The sequence below is a fragment of the Mastigoproctus giganteus genome, chromosome 2, assembly GCF_048544385.1.
Source record: "Mastigoproctus giganteus isolate SK-2022 chromosome 2, ASM4854438v1, whole genome shotgun sequence".
NCBI classification, from domain to species: Eukaryota; Metazoa; Arthropoda; class Arachnida; order Uropygi; family Thelyphonidae; genus Mastigoproctus; species Mastigoproctus giganteus.
This window is the reverse complement of record NC_143576.1, coordinates 100108966-100130683: the sequence shown is the minus strand read 5'-3', so window position 1 is coordinate 100130683 and position 21718 is coordinate 100108966. Positions and strand designations below refer to the sequence as shown.

Below are 21718 nucleotides of genomic sequence, written 5' to 3'. Positions count from 1 at the left end.
TGCTACGAACATTTCCTAGAGAAACTTTACCGTTTTACTTTCGTTGCCATATGACCCTTTCACTCATATTTTTCACTGAATTACCTTTCCACACAAAGTCTCTGTGGAATATCAGTAATTTTACATTTATCTCGCGATCTTAGTCTCTTGTCTCTCTGAGAAGCACCCGTGGTTGTGTTATTCATCAGTATATATCGAAATTACAACGTTAGCATTTGCGTGTTCTTTGAAAATATATTTTGTTGAAGAAAGATTACAGATCAAATAGCATAAACTTTTTTTTTTATGGTAACCCCAATCACTAAAGATCTAATGTGTGGATGGATCAAGAAATGAGAAATAACTCTTTGATAACGCACTTAAATTCCTGCAGCTTATAATTATAAATTATAACCCACGAATTTCTGAAAATTCTTATAAACTAAAATTATAACCTATAAATTCCTGTTATGCGGAAAAGGTTATCACTAAGAGTAGAAGTTAAAGAAGTTCCGTGAGTTTGGAACTGAACCATAAATGGATGCTGACCGGTTGATCAAAGTGTTAGGACTGGATTTTGGAAGAAAGAGGTGGAAATACAGCTGATAAATCAGAACCGTGAAGATATATGCATGAGAGGAAGTGGAGCAAGATAGTGAGTTCCCCTCATCTACATATGTGAAGGGGAGAACACCCTGATATATTATTTACGTGTATCATCTACTGTGATATATTACTGCGATTTTAATGTATTTTTAAGTAATTTGTTACTATAAAATTATAGTGATTTTATCACATTGCTTGATATACATTTTCACAAAGCAGAATTACCTCTTGATTGTACTTAAAACTGCCACGGGGAACAGTGTTCTTATGACAGAACGGATTTGAACAGTGTTCAGTTAACACCGTTCAGAATCAAAACAATGTCGGAACGAAAGAGAATGTCTAGTGTTTTGGATGCAAAAGAAGCAATATTTCTGATTGGAGCTTTAGGACAGAAATTAAATACTAAGCTATTACTCCAACCCCTCTTCCTTCCCCTATCTGAGAATGACCTGAAAATAATATTTAGTCAATTGGTGGCAGGTATTCGATCTGGCTGCTTCTAAGAGCAAAATTTGTCTAACATGGAAGATGATAGTACATTGGCAAATTGTAGTCCAGTCAACGGAGGTCACTGATATATATATTGAGAGAACAGAACCTTTAAGAAACTTAAATAATAATTGAAATAACTTAAGGTATTTCAATATTATTTAAGAAGCTAAAATACAGTGAGCGACCAGAGATTAAACTGTGCCAGAAGCTGAGAAATCCTTCAGAACTTCTCTAGAGTTTAAAACAGTGATACCTTAACAACTTTATAAAATAAAACCATTAAATTTAATTAAACAAAAAAGAATGAAATTTAGAACCTGACACAAAATTATAAAATATGTTGCTCCAAGTTGTTTGCGACCCACAGTTTAGAATCCCTGCCTTATAGTACACGATTATATGGACCTACCTGAACAAAACAAGGCATTTTTTATATGAAATAATTAACTTTAAGATACATCGCAAACGGTTGTCCCAATGTTAGTGTTACCTCTTTCTATTATGCCTTAAATATGGAAATTTCGGGGATTGCTATATTCTGCTCAGGTTTAAATCCGACACTATAGATAAGGTACTGCATGTAAACAAATAGAGATCTTATATGAATGAGCATTGGCTCAAATTGGCGATTTTTAATTAGACGGAAAGTGTAAATATACGAGCTGGCAACTATTTGTTTTTTTTTTTTTCATTATTTTAGAAAGAGCTCAAGAATGAACAATTGGTTAGCAGAGATTCGCCATATTGCTTAACAATCGTGTGGATACAGGAAAATTTCCTATGAAATGGAATAAGAGGGTGGAAATGTGGAGTACTAGTTAGAGCTTCCTAAATTTTTTGTCAAAAAAAAAAAAAAAAAAAAAACCATAGGAAATATTATTGAAGTCGTGAATGGTTTGTAAAGAAGTTGCGCCAAGATCGTTAGTGCAGGAGTTTGAGAGAAAGTAAGATGGTAATAAGTCAACTTTATCTTTAGAAAATCTATGTTCACTGGCTTTAGTAGGACCCAGAATATTCGATTGCCATTTATCAATAACGAATTTAGTACTTTCGGGACAAGAATTAAGACTATATTTATGGGGCGCCCGCATTGAATAAAAATACACAATCCTATATACCTACTTGCAAAAACATAGCGGAAGTGATTTTTTATTGAGTTAATTAATGTTGAAATGTATTTCAAGCGAATTAATTGTATTGTGCCATGGACATAAATCCGCATCTCTCCCAAATTAAGTATATGCGGAGCACGCGACCGAATGTATACTTAAGTTCGCCACTATTATTTAGACAAGAAAGTTTTCTTTTCTATTTGACTTTCCAATATCAAGTTTGGATTTATTGATAAGTTGTTTCCGATACTGTCTTGAGCTTTGTTGTATGTGGGAAAAAAAAAAAAAAGTTGCGAATTGTGATACAAGTAGTGGTATGCCTTATTCTCATCCGGAACAGATTTAGCACATTTCATGGAAAGCCAAAGTTTAGAAAATGGAAGAGGGGTCAGTCAGAGATGGGGAGGGGGAGAAGTATCTAAAGGATTTTATTTCTCCAATAATGATTGCAGTGATGGAATCACAGCAAGTGTTGGGATAGTGAGAGGAATACAAATAAAGAAAATCATCCGATTTGGCATTCTTATAATGCCAAACAACACGAAACTGATAACAGCAATGAGAAAAGGGTTCCATGTGAGAGATCATTTCAAGTTGCGATCTGTGGTACCCAGAAAACAGCTAACATTAACACTGTTCTTTGAAGGATTGTAGGGAATAAAAAGATTCAGAGTATTAGGACGAGTGGCAGGATTATCTGGTATTCTAGTTGAGAATTACAATTTGTGTATGGCCATTAGAAACAGCAAGGGTATCAATATTACTATTTGCTAGGCCAGTGAAATTGGAAAACGGAAAAGCAGTTAAGAACATTTAAAGTTAACACAGAAAATGATCGATCACTGTTAGAAAACTAGAGTGGAAAAGTCCAGATTCAGGAAAAGAATGTCAAAGGCCCCGAATGATTTGTGAAGTTGGAAGAGTAATGAAGACAACAATGAAATGAGAGTGGGCAGAGATTTTGAGCCAGCGAAGATCAAAAAGAGGCAATTCCAGATTAAATAAATTTTCTGTTTATACTCCGGGACGACCAAACGGTCAGAGGAGTTCACAATATAGACATAATACAAGAAACAGCACCGTGTTCAGCAGTCACGGGCTTGAACCCCGTCACTCAAGGCACGTGTACTTATACACATGCGCGCCTGACCACTAGGCTACGGCGGCCTAGGAAGTCTCTGACAAATATATCATACAGTATCCCCCTTCCCCAAACGTAAATAGTACTTTTGAAGTGGAAGGAATCATTCAGTGAGTAATTAGGAAGGTTTTCTAATTTCAGAATTTTTTTTTTAAAGTCATATAAACGATTCATCGAAAAATTTTCTGTCTTACTTTGGTTTGTCAGGCAATATTTATTATTTGAAAATATGTATAAACCAGATAACTAATGTTATTTTTGGACTCGCTTGTCAACAAAAAAAAAAAAAAAAAAAAAAGTTGACATGAATCATCTTCGTTATCCAGTTTCCAACTTCACTTTAAACCATCCAGTGTGTACAATGCCAGTACATAATTGTCTTCATTTCTGTGTCACTTGTTTAATTGAGTTCGAGTACTTAATAAATCAATTTTTTTGTAACTTGTTCAGAGTCAAGGTGGTACAGTCGTACTAAAATTGATGACCTTAACTTGTTTCTTCTAATTCCGTCAGATTGAATTTCACGGTCTCTACTTTTCTCTCTGGTTCAGATTATCTAATATTTTAAAATCCTAATTACTGCAAAATACTAATTAGTTATATCGTATCCCTACAAGCGTCAATGTTTCAAGTAGTTGTTCAGTTGTAGTCTTACTGAATTACATAATCCTGGGTTTTTTATTCTTTTCTTCTTAGGGATCTCTGGAAACGTATCGTGGCAGCAATTATTATTTTAATGTTTTCGAAGTCTAAATTTATTCATATATGAATGAAGGATTTTCTAAATAATTTTGTTTTCTCTAGCGGGTGGCAAAGTAGTTATAACCTTGTTCTTCTATTCCATGCTTCGTGGCTTATTCTTCATTCTAAACCATATTTAATTTTTTTTATTCAAAGCAAAGACAAGTCCAAAAAGGAACCCGAAACACACAATTTTATTTTATCTATTTTTGCATAGTTATTTAATCTGCTTTGCAGGGTAATCAGTTTTCTGTAGCTATGCCACTGACCCAAAGAATTTGTTTGGCTTCGTTTGCTACAAATTAGCGAAATCACGCGTGACATATATATAAATTATCTCACACTACCTTTTTAGGGTGTTTTTTTTTTTTTTTTTGTCATTTGATTTGACTTTTCGTAGTTACTTAAATCATCATTTAGACAGTAAGCATATATAACTAATACTCTTTCATAAAAATTTTCAGTAGGTATAATTTTTTTTAAGTGTTTGAGGATTAAAACTCTCACACTTCTGGACACAGTTTAGAGAAATTTAAATATTTAACACGCAATTGAACCAACCTGCTGTCTTTACTCATGGAACGTAACGATTTTAATATGCAAGGTTTAATACGGAAACAGGCCTTTAGAGCTGTTTAAAACTACGTAGAGTCTATCAAATGAGCGACGAAATTACCGGTCTGTGCTTCTTATAGGGCACATACCTAGGGTGTCTAGAAGAACTTTGATCACAACTTCCGCAGGGCAGCGGGGCTTCTTCGAACGCCTCGTAGTTAGTGCCATTGTCAAGTGCGTGACAGGTTTTTCTACTTCAAACTGCAGGTGTAAAAATTTCTTGGCGAGCGCTGCCTGGTGAAAAGATTCAGGTCTCGCAGCCTTAAACAACAAAGAAAGAGTTGAAAGAATTGCTATGTGGGTATTCTTCAGACATCTGTTTATATTATTAGAGACTTAAAAGCGTCTTCTCTAAGAGGATTTATAGTCGTGTGCAAAAATAGACCTGATGATTTTTGCACCTGCATCTTATCACGAGAAAAGATATCTTAGCAAAATACCTTTATCAGATATTCATGTAGAATGGAGAAAGTTACAAAGTTCTATGCAAATAACTGTACCGTGAACGAACCTTTCACAATGGAGTCTGAACCTGAGGAAGGGAAAATATTCGCCTTCTTAAAGTTGCTGAATATATATTGAAGAAACGTACAATTGAAGTAATTTGCTTCTGCAACAGAAACTTAATCTCTATGGTTTTAGTATTTAGTAAAGTCATCATGGAAATCGTGCAGCGAAAACAGTGAAACTGTCCATTCTGTAGAAACAATGTTTTACTAACAAAACACTAGGAATCGCTACATATAAGTGTACATATAGCACTAAGTAAATCGTTTAGGTAAAAACTGCAGAAAAGATTAACTAAACCTATAGCAAACAGGTTTATTGGTCACTAAGTGGCTGATGGGTTGTCTTGTTTACGAACATGAGTTCCGATGAATTCTTCTCTCTTTCACAAATTTAATATAATTTCACACCTGGGTAGTGATGGGTGGAGGAGGTCAGTGAAAGCGATCACAGCAAATGAGGCAACAAAGATATGATGGTCAAAGTTTAGATTACTATACACAAATGTATAGTAATATAAATACATTTCTCAATAAGAAACTGAATACTTTGCTGATGCACAAGAGTAGAGTTAGAAGAGTATAAAAAATAAATAAAATTATGAGGGGCGGAAATTTGTTTATTGTTTTTATTTTCAAACTTGCATAAATTCACTGTTAACCATATTACATTGTTTCCAAACAACGCAACCAGAATGTGTAACTACAAATTTTAGCTTGACGAAATATGCAGCCAGGCTAAGCTTTGTTCACATAAATTCAATTACATATTTGTGATTTCCCTACAACTTGGATCACTATTTATAAAGAATGCGACATTATTCATATAACCTCACTATGCTGTTGCTGTCGTTTAATTAATTTGTTGTCGTTTAATTTTGCATATTTTTCATATTTACATATTTTGTCGCTTAGCACACACATTGAAATTCGTAAAAATTTGCGCGCAAGTTGACTCAGATACCGAAATATTCCTAGATAAGATGGTGATCAAAAAAGATGACGTACGAGGTAAAGTATTTAACTTTACTGCCAAATGAAATAAATTAAATTATTGGGCACTTAGTAGGTATTAAGTATTTGAACATAATTTTAAATTTAAATAAGTATCGAAAACAACTACAGTATAACCCCAGTTATCCGAAATTTCAATTAACCGAATTTCACTCAAAGTAATTGACACACTTAATATTTAACTGTAAAAAAAACAAAACTATCACATGAAACTCGATTCCATTCATATAAAACGTTATGAATGAAGTAAAGCTTTATCCATGTCACTTCTTGTCTAATAGCAACACACTAATATGCCACACAAAAGTAAAAAGGTAAGGCTACAAATCCGCCACTACTATAAATTACTGCAAGTAAAAATTATGTAATAGTGAATCCAGGTTATTACATTTTAGGAGATGAAATAGTTTCACCATTGAATATTAACCCGAATCGACAGGATATATATATATATATATATAAGTTGTATTAATATATTGAATTAAGTATGCATAAATGGATGTGAAAGTTAAGTAAGGTGCCAGTAACCAGAAGGGTGAGGAAAGTAGAAAAAGAAGTGTAGTAGATACGTGAAAGAATGTTAATATCCTAGAGGTTATGATGAATTAAGAAAATTATGGGCTGAATTACCAAGCCAATATAAATTCGGTAACTGTAAAGTAAAATTAGTACATCAAAATACTAAGAAAATGAAAATAGTAATAGAATTAAAATGGTATAGTCGTCATCAGATATGGGCGGGGGGGAACATTTTTGGTAAATGGTCTAATATAGGTAATGCAAAAATGCTTGATCTGATGTCGGCCGAAATAAATATTGATACATGATCAGGTATTTCATCAGGGGACTACACTTGACCATGTGTCAGGAACTGCGTTTCTATACATGTCCATAGTAGTAGAAGAAAAGTGAAAGGCCAAAAAAGCAACGAAAATGTAATTAGCACTTTCAAGGTAGTCCTAATGCAGTGTAATTTATTTAGGTCAAAATAAGTATCGAGTTGGGATAAAAATGGTTAATTCAATATATTTAATATAAATATGTAGAATTTAGAGCAGGATTTAATTTTGTATAGATAGGAAATCAATGTATTTTAAAAATGGATTTTAGAACAAGCAAATGGTATAAGGGTGAGGTATTAAATTGAGGATGAGGAAGGGAAAAAGGAGTATTTTAAATAAATAAAGACGAAAAAAAGCAATAGAAGTAGGATAGTAGGAAGGTTCGTGTCAACCCTCGTATTATAATGTCAGAGCCCTTACTATAGGGTTAGGCTTCACAACTCCAGCAAGCTTAGTGTTATTTAATTTTTTCTATGCTTTTTCTCTTTCTACTGTCTAATTCTATAAAGTTCTTCTTTTTTGTTAAACTATTAGTATGTAATACGAGGGTGACACGAACGTTCCTACTTCTATTGCTATTTTTCGTCTTTATTTAAAATACTCCTTTTTCCCTTCCCCATCTTCAATTTAATACCTCACCCTTATACCATTTGCTTGTTCTTAAATCCATTTTTAAAATACATTGATTTCCTATCTATACAAAATTAAATCCTACTCTAAATTCTACATATTTATATTAAACATATTGAAATTAACCATTTTTACTTTGTTTTTCTAATACAGTATGGACAAGGTAAAAATGGTTACCTTGTCCATACTGTATTAGAAAGTGCTAATTACATTTGTTGCTTTTTTTGCCTTTCACTTTTCTTCTACTACTATGGACAAGTATAGAAACGCAATTCCTGATACATGCTCAGGTATAGTCCCCTGATGAAATACCTGATCATGTATCAATATTTATTTCAGCTGACATCAGATCAAGCATTTTGGCATTACCTATATTAGACCATTTACCAAAAATGTTCCCTCCCCCCCATATCTGATGACAGCTATACCATTTTCATTTTATAAGTATTTTGAGATACTAATTTTACTTTACAGTTTCCCCACTTTATATTGGCTTGGTAATTCAGCCCATAATTTGATTTAATTCTTCATAACCTCTAGGCACCTTTCACAAATCTACTACACTTCTTTTTCTACTTTCCTCACCCTGCTAGTTGCTGGCACTTTGTATAACTTTCACATCCATTTATGCATATTTAATTCAATATGTTAATTCAACTTATATACTCTTGCATCCTTTAATGCTGATTTGCGCTTTTAAGTGCATCTGTCATACCTGATTTATTAATCTTGCATTCACTGAAACTATTTCATTAACTGTATACTTCTTTTCATATGTAACTCTTTAAACATTACCTTTAAGGGATTACATTGAATACCCATATATATATATATATATATATATATGTACTATTTTGGATTGTCGTCATAATCTCATAGCACCCCCCCACAACAGATATTTCAGATATGCTTTTCTTATAATCTATATCCATTTTTGATTTATGGTAGATTTCGAATAATTTTTTTTTCTAAATAGCGATCTTCAGTTACTATCAAGATGACCCTTTATCATGGGGGGGGGGGGGGGGGGGTCGTGGTATCACAAAGCTTGAGAACTCCTAGAATACACTTTGAATATTTGTTGGCATAATATAATTTCTTTATGAGCAAGGAATTTTGAAACAACCTGTGTAATTTAGTGTGACCATGATGAACTATAATTCTGCCCTGTGACATACTACGTAAGATTGCACTGAAAATATCCAAGGCCAAAATTTACTTAAGAGTAGATTGCATACAAGACAGTTTGTGCAAAACTCTAGTGCACTATACTGTACAATGTTTATACTCAAGAGTATTGTTAAAACTTTTGCATAGGAAATAATTTAAATCTTAAGAATTTATCCTTCAGCCTAAAAATGTCGTAAATATAACTAATTAATAATGTGTTACAGATATCCATAATTCCAGTTATTGATGCTACTTGGATAAATCTAAGAATCTATAAAACTAATCTAAGAACGTGTTACAGATATCTATAATTCCAGTTATTAGTGCTCCTTGGATAAATTATTGTAACTATGTGCTCAACCAGCTAATTGCTGTAAATGGGCAAAACCAACTTGGTTCAGTAAAGATAATTAACAATACAATTGCCTAACCATTCTTTTTTACATTTTACTATATAATAGGAGTGTTCGACCCGCGGGCGGCCGTCTGCCCATTTCTTCACATTATGCGGCCGCAGCCATGTTGGCAACTCAAAGTATAACCCCCCCCCCCCTTCCTCCCAGTTTAAAACTCGCATATCACAAACTATAGCTTCGCGTTGGTTTCTTTCTTATGTATTAAGCATATATTTATCTTCAGTATTAAACATATTTATAACCATAAATAAGAAATAGGAATGTCATTAGTGTTATGTAATAATTGCTTAAGTTTTGTGTTTTGTATTAAATATAAAAAAATTAAGCTGTAAATATAAACGTTGATAGCAAAAATTAAATTAATTTTGAAAAATGCATAATTAGCGGCAAGGAACTATTCTTTCATCCCACGAAAACTCATGCACCTGCGACTTTCAGCATTTTATCTGTTTTGGTCCCTAGTCACAAAAGATTGGACGCCCTTGCTATGTAAACATCGTTTACAGTCGGCTTGCATTTTACGTTACCCTTACTGATTTGTCTTTATCTTTGTTTTATTTAACTTTTACAATCTTCTCTATAACTCAAAAACAATTATCCTTTGCGGGAATTCTGTTTGCATAATTCAGTAACAATCACTGCTTAATTACAAAGCTTATTAATGAAACTAATTCTTAACGTTCAGCAGCTAGCTTCTTATCCTAATACTACCTCTTAACGGAACAATATGGCCTTAGTTGCTAATGCTCCTAAAAACCAAATAACAAACAAACTACCTCTTAAGTAATTTGGGAAGGCTTGGTATTACTCAGTGTCTCCTTGCAGTCCACTGATTTGTAGACTGCAGAACAACCTAGCACAGGGGAGAAGAAAAGAAAAATGACAAAGAGGGTACGGTTTTGTGTTAGTCCGATCCCCTCACCCAACCCCACCCCACTCCACCTGCCGGCCCCTGTCACGGAAAGTAGCATTTTTATCCGGAACTTCTGAAATGCTCAAGCTCTGTAGGAAGTATTATACATCAGCACTGGTTCTAAGTGTTGCCTATAAGAAATTTTTCAACTTTAATTTGAAATTTGCAGGGACATGAAATGGCTCAATCCCTGATTCTTTGCACCTAGTAAGATTAAAAAAAAAATTTTTTTTTTAATTGTCTATTCCTAAGTCGCTACACTTGGTTGGATTCCATAATCGGACATGGGATATCCTTTTCCATGGGATGTCTTTCGACTTCTTAATTCGACGATAACTTTCTTTAAATATTTGATTGTATGGAAAAGCCACTTAATCATAATCGATTATCATTATAGTATATATATCATGAACAATAATTAAAATAAGAACAATAATTACACCTTGTGCACACTGACAACATTAAAAATATATACAGAAATATTACGTTCAGATATGTGGGTGTTTATCGGCTAACTGCCGAAGCCATTCTTCCAGACGAAAGCTCCAAGCCGCAACCACCACACCGGAAGTAGGGTGTTCTGCCACTAACAAGAACAGCCAAACTATCGCTCACCATTCAAAAGGAAACAGTGGCTTCTAGTCAATACCATAGAAAGCCTTCCGGCCGTACTTTTATTGATCACAAATGTATACTACAAAATGAATGAAAATTTTGACTTACCTTCGAGTTTCATCCCGACTTCCAGACACTTCTGAAACCTGCAGAATGGACATCTTTTCCGTTGGCTTTTGTCGATGTGACAGTTGCGATCTGCGACGCACGTGTACACTTTCTTGTTTTGGACTGTACGCTTGAAGAATCCTTTGCAAGACTCACAAGTTAGCAGGCCGTAATGGTAGCCCGACACCTTGTCTCCACACACGGGACAGAGCTCCTCGATTCCCTCTTTGGTGTCCGGCGCGTCTTGATATTCGGCTCCGGACGAAGCGGCTACAGCAGATGGAGGGTGGGCGGAGGTCGGAGAGGTCACAGCTCCTCCGGGAAGAATGCTGGAGGCCACTGGCAGGAAACAGGAGGAAGTATCCATTAGAGGCGCTGAAGTCATCATGGTTGCTAAGAACGCTAGCGCTCACTATGACAGACGACACAAAACATGAGGCTGAAACGCTCGCTCGCAGTTAGGTACCGCATGCCCTGTACACAAACCATGTGGTCTCAGTAGAATTTCGCTCGGCCCGGCAATGGCAGTTACAGCACCCCACCTACTACCTACCATCCAAAATGCTAGTTCACAACACGCTTAAACTAAAACTAAGGAACTCCGTACCAGGTCGCTAAGACTTTCTCGAGCTCCGTGACTCACCCCTCTGTATATCCGCTAGTAGGCTACGGGGACAGTGAAAGTGGTTTCAATGTGTGTGTATGTGTGTGTGTGCGCGCGCGCGCGACTTGACTGTGGCGGTTAAGTCGGACTGGTGGCACGAGCTAGGCTGTGAGCGCCACACAGTGGGTCTATGTCAGCGCTATCGCGAGCCGCCTAACAGCCTACTGACCCACTAACGAACTTGCTGGGCTGGCCAATCAGGAGATGCAGTTCCTCTACCGCTACCTTTTCCCGGTCGGAGGGGAAGTGCGGGAGAGAAAACGAATTGAGATAGACAAGGTTTTATCTGGTGCTCACTCACTCTCTCTGGCAATCTACGAACCAAATAGTTTCTCTTAATAACGTTTATCTGTGTTTTTTTTTTTTTTACCCCTCGCTATATTCGCATAATATCTACTGCTCTAAACTTTAGTTGACTATCAGGATCCAGTCATTCCTATTAGCTATTTAGTTGTAGTACTGTGTTTAATTTGGTGACTGTTCTAGTTTAATAAGTTGACATTAGTTTATTCTTCGTGGTACTTTTGCTTAATAATGAAGTAAGAAGTTCGGCAAGTTTCGATTTTCGTAGCCACCTAGCGGCAGTAATTCAAATTATAACGCATAGAAGAATCAAGCCGGTCAGAAGAAATTGGCTGTTAGTTGCTGAATCCATCTGATGTGTCTTAACACATTTCACATTTTACGCACACAAAGGCGAAAGAAGCTGTAGCAAAGGACAGAGTTATGAGAACAAAATTTTGCCACTTCTTCAGCCTTGAAGTGGAAGTCAAAAGTTTAATTTGCATGTATCGCTCAGAAAAAAAATAAATAAAAAGGAACTCTCCTAAGAAGGAATTTATTAATACAACTGTTAGTCAGTGGCGTAACTATGCCAATGCAGCCAACGCGGAGCACTGGGGCCCACGACCGAAAGGGGGCCTCCTGCCCGAAACAAAAAAAAATAATTGAGTAAAAATTTAACTTTTTTAGTTATGTTTATTTTTGATAACTAAAATTTACTATGTCTACGAACAATAACTTTTTTTCACACGAAACATGTTTATTGTTAGCTAGCTGCAGAGCACAAGTGAAACTAGAGTGAATAGAGGTGAAACGGTATTAACTGCTGCTTCCAGGGCAATTTTTAAGGATTTGTAACTGCGGGAGGGGGGACCAAAGTCAAATAGGGGCCCATTTATTGGGGGTAATTATTATTGAGTATAGTATTACTATTGTACCTATAATATTTCTGAGTATTATTGGAGGGACTATGTGGTTGGGCCTGCACGAACTTTTTCCCCCGCAGTTTATACAGTACTGTATGTCAAAAAAGTCTCTGGCTGCTTCGCAGTTCCTGTTTCATAGAAGTTGATTCAGCCATCGTAGAAAGCAACGCTACTCTGAACTCTAGCACCCTCTCGCAACCTCTTCCCATAGTAAGGTAGCGGGTTCATAATTTCCATTTAATTTTCAGAATTTATTTTTAATTTTTATATTTACAGAATTTAATATTATTTTTGTTTTTATATTGTATTAATAAATATTTTAAATACACATTTACCGTTGTACTCTTATTTTTTATTTTTACCAAAAAAAAATATTTTCAGAGGAGCCCCACATTGGGCTCACTTTTTCTAGTTACGCCACTGCTGTTAGTTATCAGTAAATCACAGATTCTAATGCATGTCTATTACAGTTTTCTTAGAGAGAGTAAAGTTATACTTACAGAACATCTTTGTGTGTAAATGCTTGTCATTATAACAGTTAAAAAAAAAAAAAAAAAAACACCCTGAATCAGTATTTTTTTCATCGTCATTGAAAGTTTTTCCTGGGCTCCTGTAGGGGAAAGGGGGGGGATCCTGTGCAGACATCTCGTGTAGGGCCCTTGTATGAATATCTTGTGGAGGAGCCCCCCAAATTCATAAATTCGTATCTGTTCTCGGAAGAGGTTTGAGTCACGGTTTTTCATTTTTGAGTTGGGACAGAACTTTAATTTTTCTTTTTTGTTTGTTTGTTTGTTTGTTTTACTTAAAATAAATACCGGTAATACCCATGAGACGCCAACGGGTTTGTTTTCGTTTAGCAGTTTGGGCTCGAATCCTGTCAGAAACTGAAGGAATTCTTAAAGGCCTTAAACTGGCCTGTAGTTAGCTAATATCAGGCGAAGGAAGCAGGGTCCATCTCAGCGATTCGTTTGAGTATTTCAGCCAGCGCAACATGCAGATTGACTCATGAACACACACACACAAAACCCTATTAAGTAGGCTAAAGTACTGGAGCACTGTGGCTTCAAAATTCAGTACGCAAAAAAAAGAGAAAAAAAAATAATAATAATGAAATAAAATAAAAAATAAAAATCCGAGCAACTTCATTCATTACTAGACTGCTTCATTTATTTAAAGAGATTAAAAATTTGTCATTTCGAATGCATTATTAAATCTTTGCTACTTTAAGAGACAGGAGGCACACACAAAGTTAATTAAAATGATATTATAATAAAATTATGTTCTGTAAACTTCGCTTCTTCCCTGAGTTATTTTTACTGGTAATTTAATAAATAATATTTTCTGCGCATTGTAATGGCAAGCATTTAAAACGCTATGGATTTAAGGTTTTTATTTAATGACTTATTTATTAAAAAAAAAAAAAGAATAAAACAGGAATTAAGCAAATTAACACATTAAATTGGAATTAAATAATGAAATCTTATTAGATTTTATAATCCACCTTATAGAGGATAAAGTGGACTATAAAGGGAATTAATTATGGTGCCGGTTTCTGGTTCCTACGACCACCTGAATTTTTATCTCCCCCCCCCCCTCTGGACGTACTTGCACTCCCCGTAGTTAGCACCCACTACATGCTGAGTGTTGTTGCCTGTTTCGCATTTTCTCCAGTTATAACTTTCCGTTAAAAACAAAAACGCGACCAAAATATGTATTTCTGATTTATATGGAAAAATTTATCAGGTTTAATGGGAAGAAAATTTGATTAATATTTTCGCGTATTTATCTCTATTTTCACACTTTCTATCGCTCATAAAATTTTGACCCCTTACAGCAGTTTCTCATTGGCTCCTCCTACTAGCCAGCTCTGGATCTGATATACATACTATGGATAAAACAGCGTAATTCACACACTAATGTAAAGTGACCAGACTTCCGGATTTCAGTCGTTTGTCCCGCATTGCAAACTGTCCTGAATTGGACATATAGCCTCCACACATTTGCATTATGTTTGCCGGGAACAAATGGTACAACGGAAAGAGTTTTTTCGGTAGTAAATAAGCTGTGGACGTTAACAAAAAACACAACTGACTGTTTTTTGTAGTTATAGTTTCTAAGGTCAGTTGTGTTTTTTGTTGTATAGTTTCATCTATAAGTTATAGCTGAAACTTGTAGCTGAAAGCTACAAGTTAAATGCAATTTTGCTAATTCTTCTGAAGAATTTTACGAAGAAATAGCAAATAATAAAGAATTATTAAGAAAAATTCACTCAGCGGAAAAATATATTGAATTTTTTAAAAATTTCTCTTGTTTTTATTTTTAAAAGAAGTATGTATTATTATTATTTACCAGAAAAAAACACAACCCTTCTAATAAGTGTTCCCCCCTTCTAATTACAATTATTTTTCTCAGTTCACATCCTTCACCAACCCTCTGTTCGTTATTTACGTAGCGTAATATGAGGGGTGCCGTATACTGAATTTCAGCCTTTCTGTGGGGGAAAAGAAAAGAAAAAAATAATATATATATATTTATATATATTTTTTTTTTAAAGAAGTTTGATATTTTATTTTATAAGTTTAGTTCAGAGAAGTCAATATATTTAATTTATATTTTTTATATACAGTATAAACAATTTTAAAAAAAATATACATATATTTTTTCTAGGGGGAGTGGAAAATCTTCCCCCCACCTATAGATGTTGTGGTATACAGCTTATATATACATTCACATGGTTTCACATGTTCTTATGGCTGTTTGGTTGCCTCCCGCATTGGAATGCTAAGGATCTGGTCACTTTACACTAATGTCATGTACGCTTAGGTGTTACTGTTATTTTTTCGCTGCAGTACCTAATTTGCAATTTGAGACTGGTAATCCTACACTATTCTCAAATACTGTAGTCTTTGCTTGACTAATGCTGCCCTCCTTGCAAGTTCGAAATAATTTAACGTTATATAGAAAATAATAAATACGTAAACATACTTATTACATTTCGTGTTTTTTATGTAATGCAGGGAAGGGGGTGGTTACATTTTTTTTTTTTTTTTTAAACACGTGTACTCCCCATTTCTGTTTCAGAATATATATATATTTTTATATATATAAATATATATATTTATATATATTAGATATATATTATATTATATATATTAGAATAAATATATATATATACATATATATTTTTTTATTTATTTATACGATATGCGCATAAGGAATATGACGCATGATAAAAAAAAAAAGGAGAACAATGTACGCTTATTGGGTGAAAAATAAGCACAAGAAAGTTAATGTCAAGAGTATTTTTATCTCATCGGTTCAACGTGCTCTCCAACAAAACTGCATTTGAGATATACTAAAACTATGTAAATAAATAACAATGGAGTTGAAATATCTGAGTCATTTAAGCATTTTATATATTCCTACTTAAAAATTCAAAATGTACATCAACGGGAATTTAAAAGTAATATGGTATATTATATTGCAATGTTCAAAATTATATTACGTCAAATATCCAATAATAATGCCACAAAATTATTTGCTTCACAAACAATATATGTAAACATCCTGCATATTAGTGATTTCATAAATACTAATTTAATAATGATAATAATTACATTCAGTAAAATAGATAAAAAAAATTGTATAACCATTTATTTTATTTTATTTTTATTATGAAGGCATAAATTTCAAAAATACTAAATCTGAAAAGAAAAAATAATAAATGAGTAATATGTAACATTCACTCTTTTATAGTCTATTACAGAAAATTTGCAAATAAAATAAAAGGAAAATTGTGGAAGTTTCCTTTTATTTTAATATGCCGAGTGTTCCTTCAGCAAATTAAAACTTACCGAAGTTATCTGTACAGTGACCTGTGCAGAACGCCAGAATTATGCAATGAAGCATCATGAGAGGTAGACGATGTGTTTTTCGGATGCTTTAGAAAGATTTTCATCGAAAACATAATATATGTTCAAAATGCTAAAGGTAATTGTGTGCATACTGAAAATCAGATTGTCTAGCAGCTAGCTAACTCTTTCATGTTCTCCTTAAAGTGAATATTGTATCTTATTTAGAAATGCTTCATTGCATAATTCTGGCGTTCTGCACAGGTCATTGAAGTACAGATAATTTTTGATAAGTTTTAATTTACTGAAGGAACACTAGTCATATTAAAATAAATGGAAACTTACACAATTAGAGTGCATAAACACCAGACGTCCTCTTTTGGCCGGCTCTGTCTTCCTCCTTTCCCTAATTCCTTTGTTGCTTCAAAATTTGAACTGATGGCTTTGCAATCAGCTTTCATGTTCTCCTTAAAGTGAATATTGTACTTGATTTAGAAATAATTAAAACATTTTTGTCTAATGTTAAAGTTTTATTTATTCTCCCCCCCCCCCAACTAACGTATTAAAAATCGGATTGGCTCCGGGACCCCAGAGAAAAATTAGGTATTCTGAAGTGTTTAGGCTGCTCGGATCGGGGAGGGGCATTATATTACTTTCCATCGATTCCGATAATAATATGTCTATTAGGGAAGTGATGTTAAAATTGGAGGTAAGAATAATTCACAGTAGTCTAGTTAATATAATTCAAAGTGCAGTTTATATGCACAAAGAGTAACGTTTCACACTGTAGAGCAGCGATTCCCCAACTGCGGTCCGTATACCAGTTCTAGGGGGGGGTTCCGCGAAACGACCCTCTAGAAGTGGTCAAATTATTCGTTGTATGTATAGCAAATTGATGATTAATAAAGTAATTATACATTTATGTAAAAAATAAGAATAAAGTTGAGTGTTTTAAACATAAAACTTTGAATTTTCTTTTCAGAAAACAGTGTTTATATATATATATATAGGTCTCCCTGTTAGGTCTCTTAATGTTAACGTTACACAAATTTTTTTGAATGAAAAGATTTCCGAAATTCGATGCGGTGGAAAAGATGGTATGTAACTAGTGGCCATTTAACATTCCAGGAAAAGGAACCAGTTCTAAATTTCATCTGTAGTAATAATTTATTTTAGGTATTTGTATTTCTCTAAGATAAATGGTAAATTTTAGTTATTCACTTGTGGGGACCGTGCCCTGTCAGAGTTTCAGAGAAGCCCGGTTACTTGCTGCTTTGAGGCATAATAAAAGATCGCGATAAACGAAAAGAATACAGAAAAATCATGACAAAAAAAGAAAAAGAGAGAGAGACATAATTGAATGCATTTTTTATGTCATAAATGCTTTCCTAGTCTTTTGTGAAAATGCACAGATTATTGAGAAAAACCTATTTGTAAGACTATTTGAGATCCAGGCCAGATTGGCTTTGCGGTTGATCATACAACTTCGCACAGAATAGGATGCTTGTCGATTCTACTTATGATGAAGTAACTAACACCCTAGTCGTGTTTCTGGACGAAGCTAAAAGTTTTAGTTTTTCAATTCCTGACCGAAACTAATCGGCGACCATCCTTCGATTACTTTACTGTCATAATAACAAGCTTAATTTTTCGTGTTTTTAATTTATTATGATACACGACCTCATTCGCCCCCAGGATTTCTTTGAGACCTCCTAGGGAACACAATCGACCGGTAAGAACTAGGAACAAGCATTTGATGAAATACAATTCAGAAAAGTTCAAAACTTGCAATTTAAGAAATTCAGAATTCTCGTTATTGTCGTGGAGAAGTACTAACCAATAATTTTCGAAACTGTATATATATATATAAAAATAGTCCCTATACATATCAATTATCTCCTCTCATTACTTCCATCTCGGAAGCATGTGTCAGGTAATTAAATTTCATAGACATTGTGAAATCCCTTTGTAAGGTTCAAGAACCGTGATTTTCTTAGAACAGCATAACCCAACTTGAAAAAATGCAGATTTTTTCAGATGTTTCCCCCTCAAGAAATTTGTATTTATTCAGCAAAAGCATATAACGGGGTAACGACTTATAAAATGATCAGACAGAACAATAACTTCGCTGCAAGGTTTGTAGAATCACGTGGATTTGCGAAGTGCTTAACTTTATGCTGATACACGGACTGCTCATCTAGAGTCGTATCTCCAGATGAGAAACGTTCAGAGTTTTATAAATAAATCATCTTTATTACTATTACGTGTTCATATTATTGGATACAATGTATTACTAGTATATGCTCATCACGGCAGCAAGGCCTGGAGCCAGGGTATCCGGTTTAGTAGATCGATTTACTTTATTTTTTTTGAGGATTTGGTAATTGCAAAACTAATGATTATAATTGGGATGTCTGAGTAATAGGCGATGTTTTGCTTCCGCGTTAAATAACTGTTAAACCAATGGTTCTTAAACTGTGGGTCGCGAAAAAGATTCTAGGGGTTGCACCAAACCTTGATAAACGTGAGTAAATTAAATATTTATTATAGAACTATTGAAATTATTATACACCTGCTGTTTTTAAACTGTGGGCCGCGACAGTTATTCTGGGGTCACTAATAATTTCAACTTATGAAAGGGGTCGCGGATAAAAAAAAGTTTATAAGAACCTCTGTATTAAACAACAACAAGAGTGGATAAAAACGAACGCTACCAAAATTATTTATCTAGCAGTTGAGCAGCGAGGACTTTTTCATATTGTTTCACCTATGCAGGTTGTTGGCAGTAATGTAATTTATGTCTTTGACTTTAAGAACCTTCCGGAGCTTGTCAGATTATTAGTTGACATACTACACGCAGAACTTCTGTAACAGTTCGTATACTATCAGGATTACGTCAGTGTATGGGGAGAGGAATAACTGGGATTAAAAAATCTGTTTTTTTTTTAATTTTATTATTTTTTTTAAAATTTCCACCTGAATATCTTATGCTTCACTCATAGGCAAATTACTTAATTAGGATCTGATTAATTCTTGTCGATATTATCAGGTAGAAAAAAAAAATACCCGCACTTCTGTTGTACTGATAATTAAAAACATTTTAAATAAATATGTAACGTACAAATATTTTTGGTGTTTTAAAATTGTCGAAGATGCAACCACGCTTGTTACAACAATGATAGCGTTACATCGAAGGTGGGTAGCGCCATCTGGTAGAAAATACTGCGTTTAGAGTAAAGCATAACGTTCAGGAAAGTTGCCCATCATTGGTTAGCTCAGTGGTTTTCAACCTTTTTTTTTTTTTAAATTACGGCGTCCCTAAGTAATTTATTTTATTTTATGGCACCCCTACTCAATTTTCTGCCTGTTAGATCCGATTGTGTGTGTGTGTGTGTGTGTGTGTGTGTGTGTATATATATATAATTTTATTCTTTATATAGAGGTACTAAATAAACATCAATTATCGATCACCACAAAATTAAAAAGATACCGTACACTTTTTTACAATGAAATAAATATATAAATAAAAAAAAAAAAGTTTAAGTACTGTAACTTAAACCCAAATTACGTGGCACCCCTAGAATGTTGTTGCGACACCCTAAGGTGCCGTGGGACCGACCCCGGTTGTAAACCATTGGATTAGCTTAATGAGAGAAGTGGGTAGGGTGGAAGGGTTGAGACCATGCCACAGGTTATTTACGCTACTAATGAAAGTACAGAGCACATTTTCTGTACTGTATCAGCAATCTCATTCACTAAAATTGATTTTTACTTTGACTGTTTTAACAATATATTCAATAAAAATTCTTAATGTTATGTTTCAGTATGTTTCAAATTTTCACCTTGAATTGCATTTATTTTCCTCTTCTTTTTGTCACAGTTGTCTTTTGATATTAAAACAGAGCTAGTGCATGCAGCTGGCTGAATAGCATCTTTAACTCAGTATGCATTCATTACCATTAAATGGACATTGGGTTAAAGATATATGTTAATATTATTGAACGAATCGTGTAATTCGTAACGGTTTGTGATCGAAGTAATCCGAAACCACGGGATACTTAGAAACGTTGAAGTTCGTTACAGAGGTTGTATACAGAAGCTTATGCACGCGAAAACAGCTTGTTGACACTAATCCAAGCACAACGATTAATACACGGATGGAAGTCGAGGTGGGGGAGAAAGAAAGTTTTCGTTCAAAGAAGGCTACCTTCTTTGAACAAGGACTAGCTGTGCTAGTTCAACCTTTACCCTACTCCCCACCACTACCACCTGCATGGTGCCCTGCCGTTTCTCTGTTAGGGGAAAAGGAATCGGTGGTGGAGAATTTCAATGACTCTTATAGAGCGGGGCCATCGATGTATTCCCCATGCAACAAGTGACACACCTAGACGTCATGGAAGTAAGTAGTTTTGAACCTTTATATTCTGTTCTAAATTTGGAACACCCTTCCACCAAACAAAGTGTTTACTTGGGCTCTAAAAGAAGTTTATATGCAGAAAGCAAATAAACAAATAAACAGACAAAAACATTAGCCCTTGGAATACAAAATGCCCTAGTAATAAAAGATTTTCTTGTCATCATCTGAACAAAACTACGTAAGGGTGGGGGGGATGCAAAATCTACAACACTTAAGAAGCTTTAATTTTAATTATTATTTGTTTGCAGTAGCAAACTTTTGGCGAACACGGGAAACCAACTGAGAGAAAATATTTATACGAATATTTATACCAGTTGAAATATCGATTACAGCTAATATAAAGTCATATACAAGTCAAGACCGTATATACAGCCGGCCCCGTTGTAACGCGATTTTCTTTACGCTGATTCGCTATAACGCTGTTCTTATATTTAACCCGTATCTGACTATAACGCTGTTATAGATCACTATAACGCTCTTTCACAGATTGCATTTTTGGCATATTTAACGAAATCGTTTCATTTGATGGAGTCGATAGCTTGAAAATGAATATAAAAATACGGTTAAAACGTTTCCCACGCCGACCTGAGAAATATTCCCACGCTGAGTGAAATTCTCTCGTGCGCTAATTTAATTGCAGTACAGCGACTCGTTACGTAGTTTGGAGATCAACAT

General features: G+C 34.4%; 1 protein-coding gene across 1 annotated transcript in view; it reads right to left on the bottom strand.

Annotated features, from left to right (window-relative positions):
- LOC150089463 (nuclear hormone receptor FTZ-F1-like) overlaps positions 1–21718 on the bottom strand; it is a 519322-nt gene that overhangs the window by 272559 nt on the left and 225045 nt on the right. The window contains exon 2 of the mRNA XM_090389506.1: positions 10904–11242. Coding sequence (XP_090245632.1) covers positions 10904–11242 — 339 coding nt within the window. The remainder of the gene's footprint in view (positions 1–10903; positions 11243–21718) is intronic.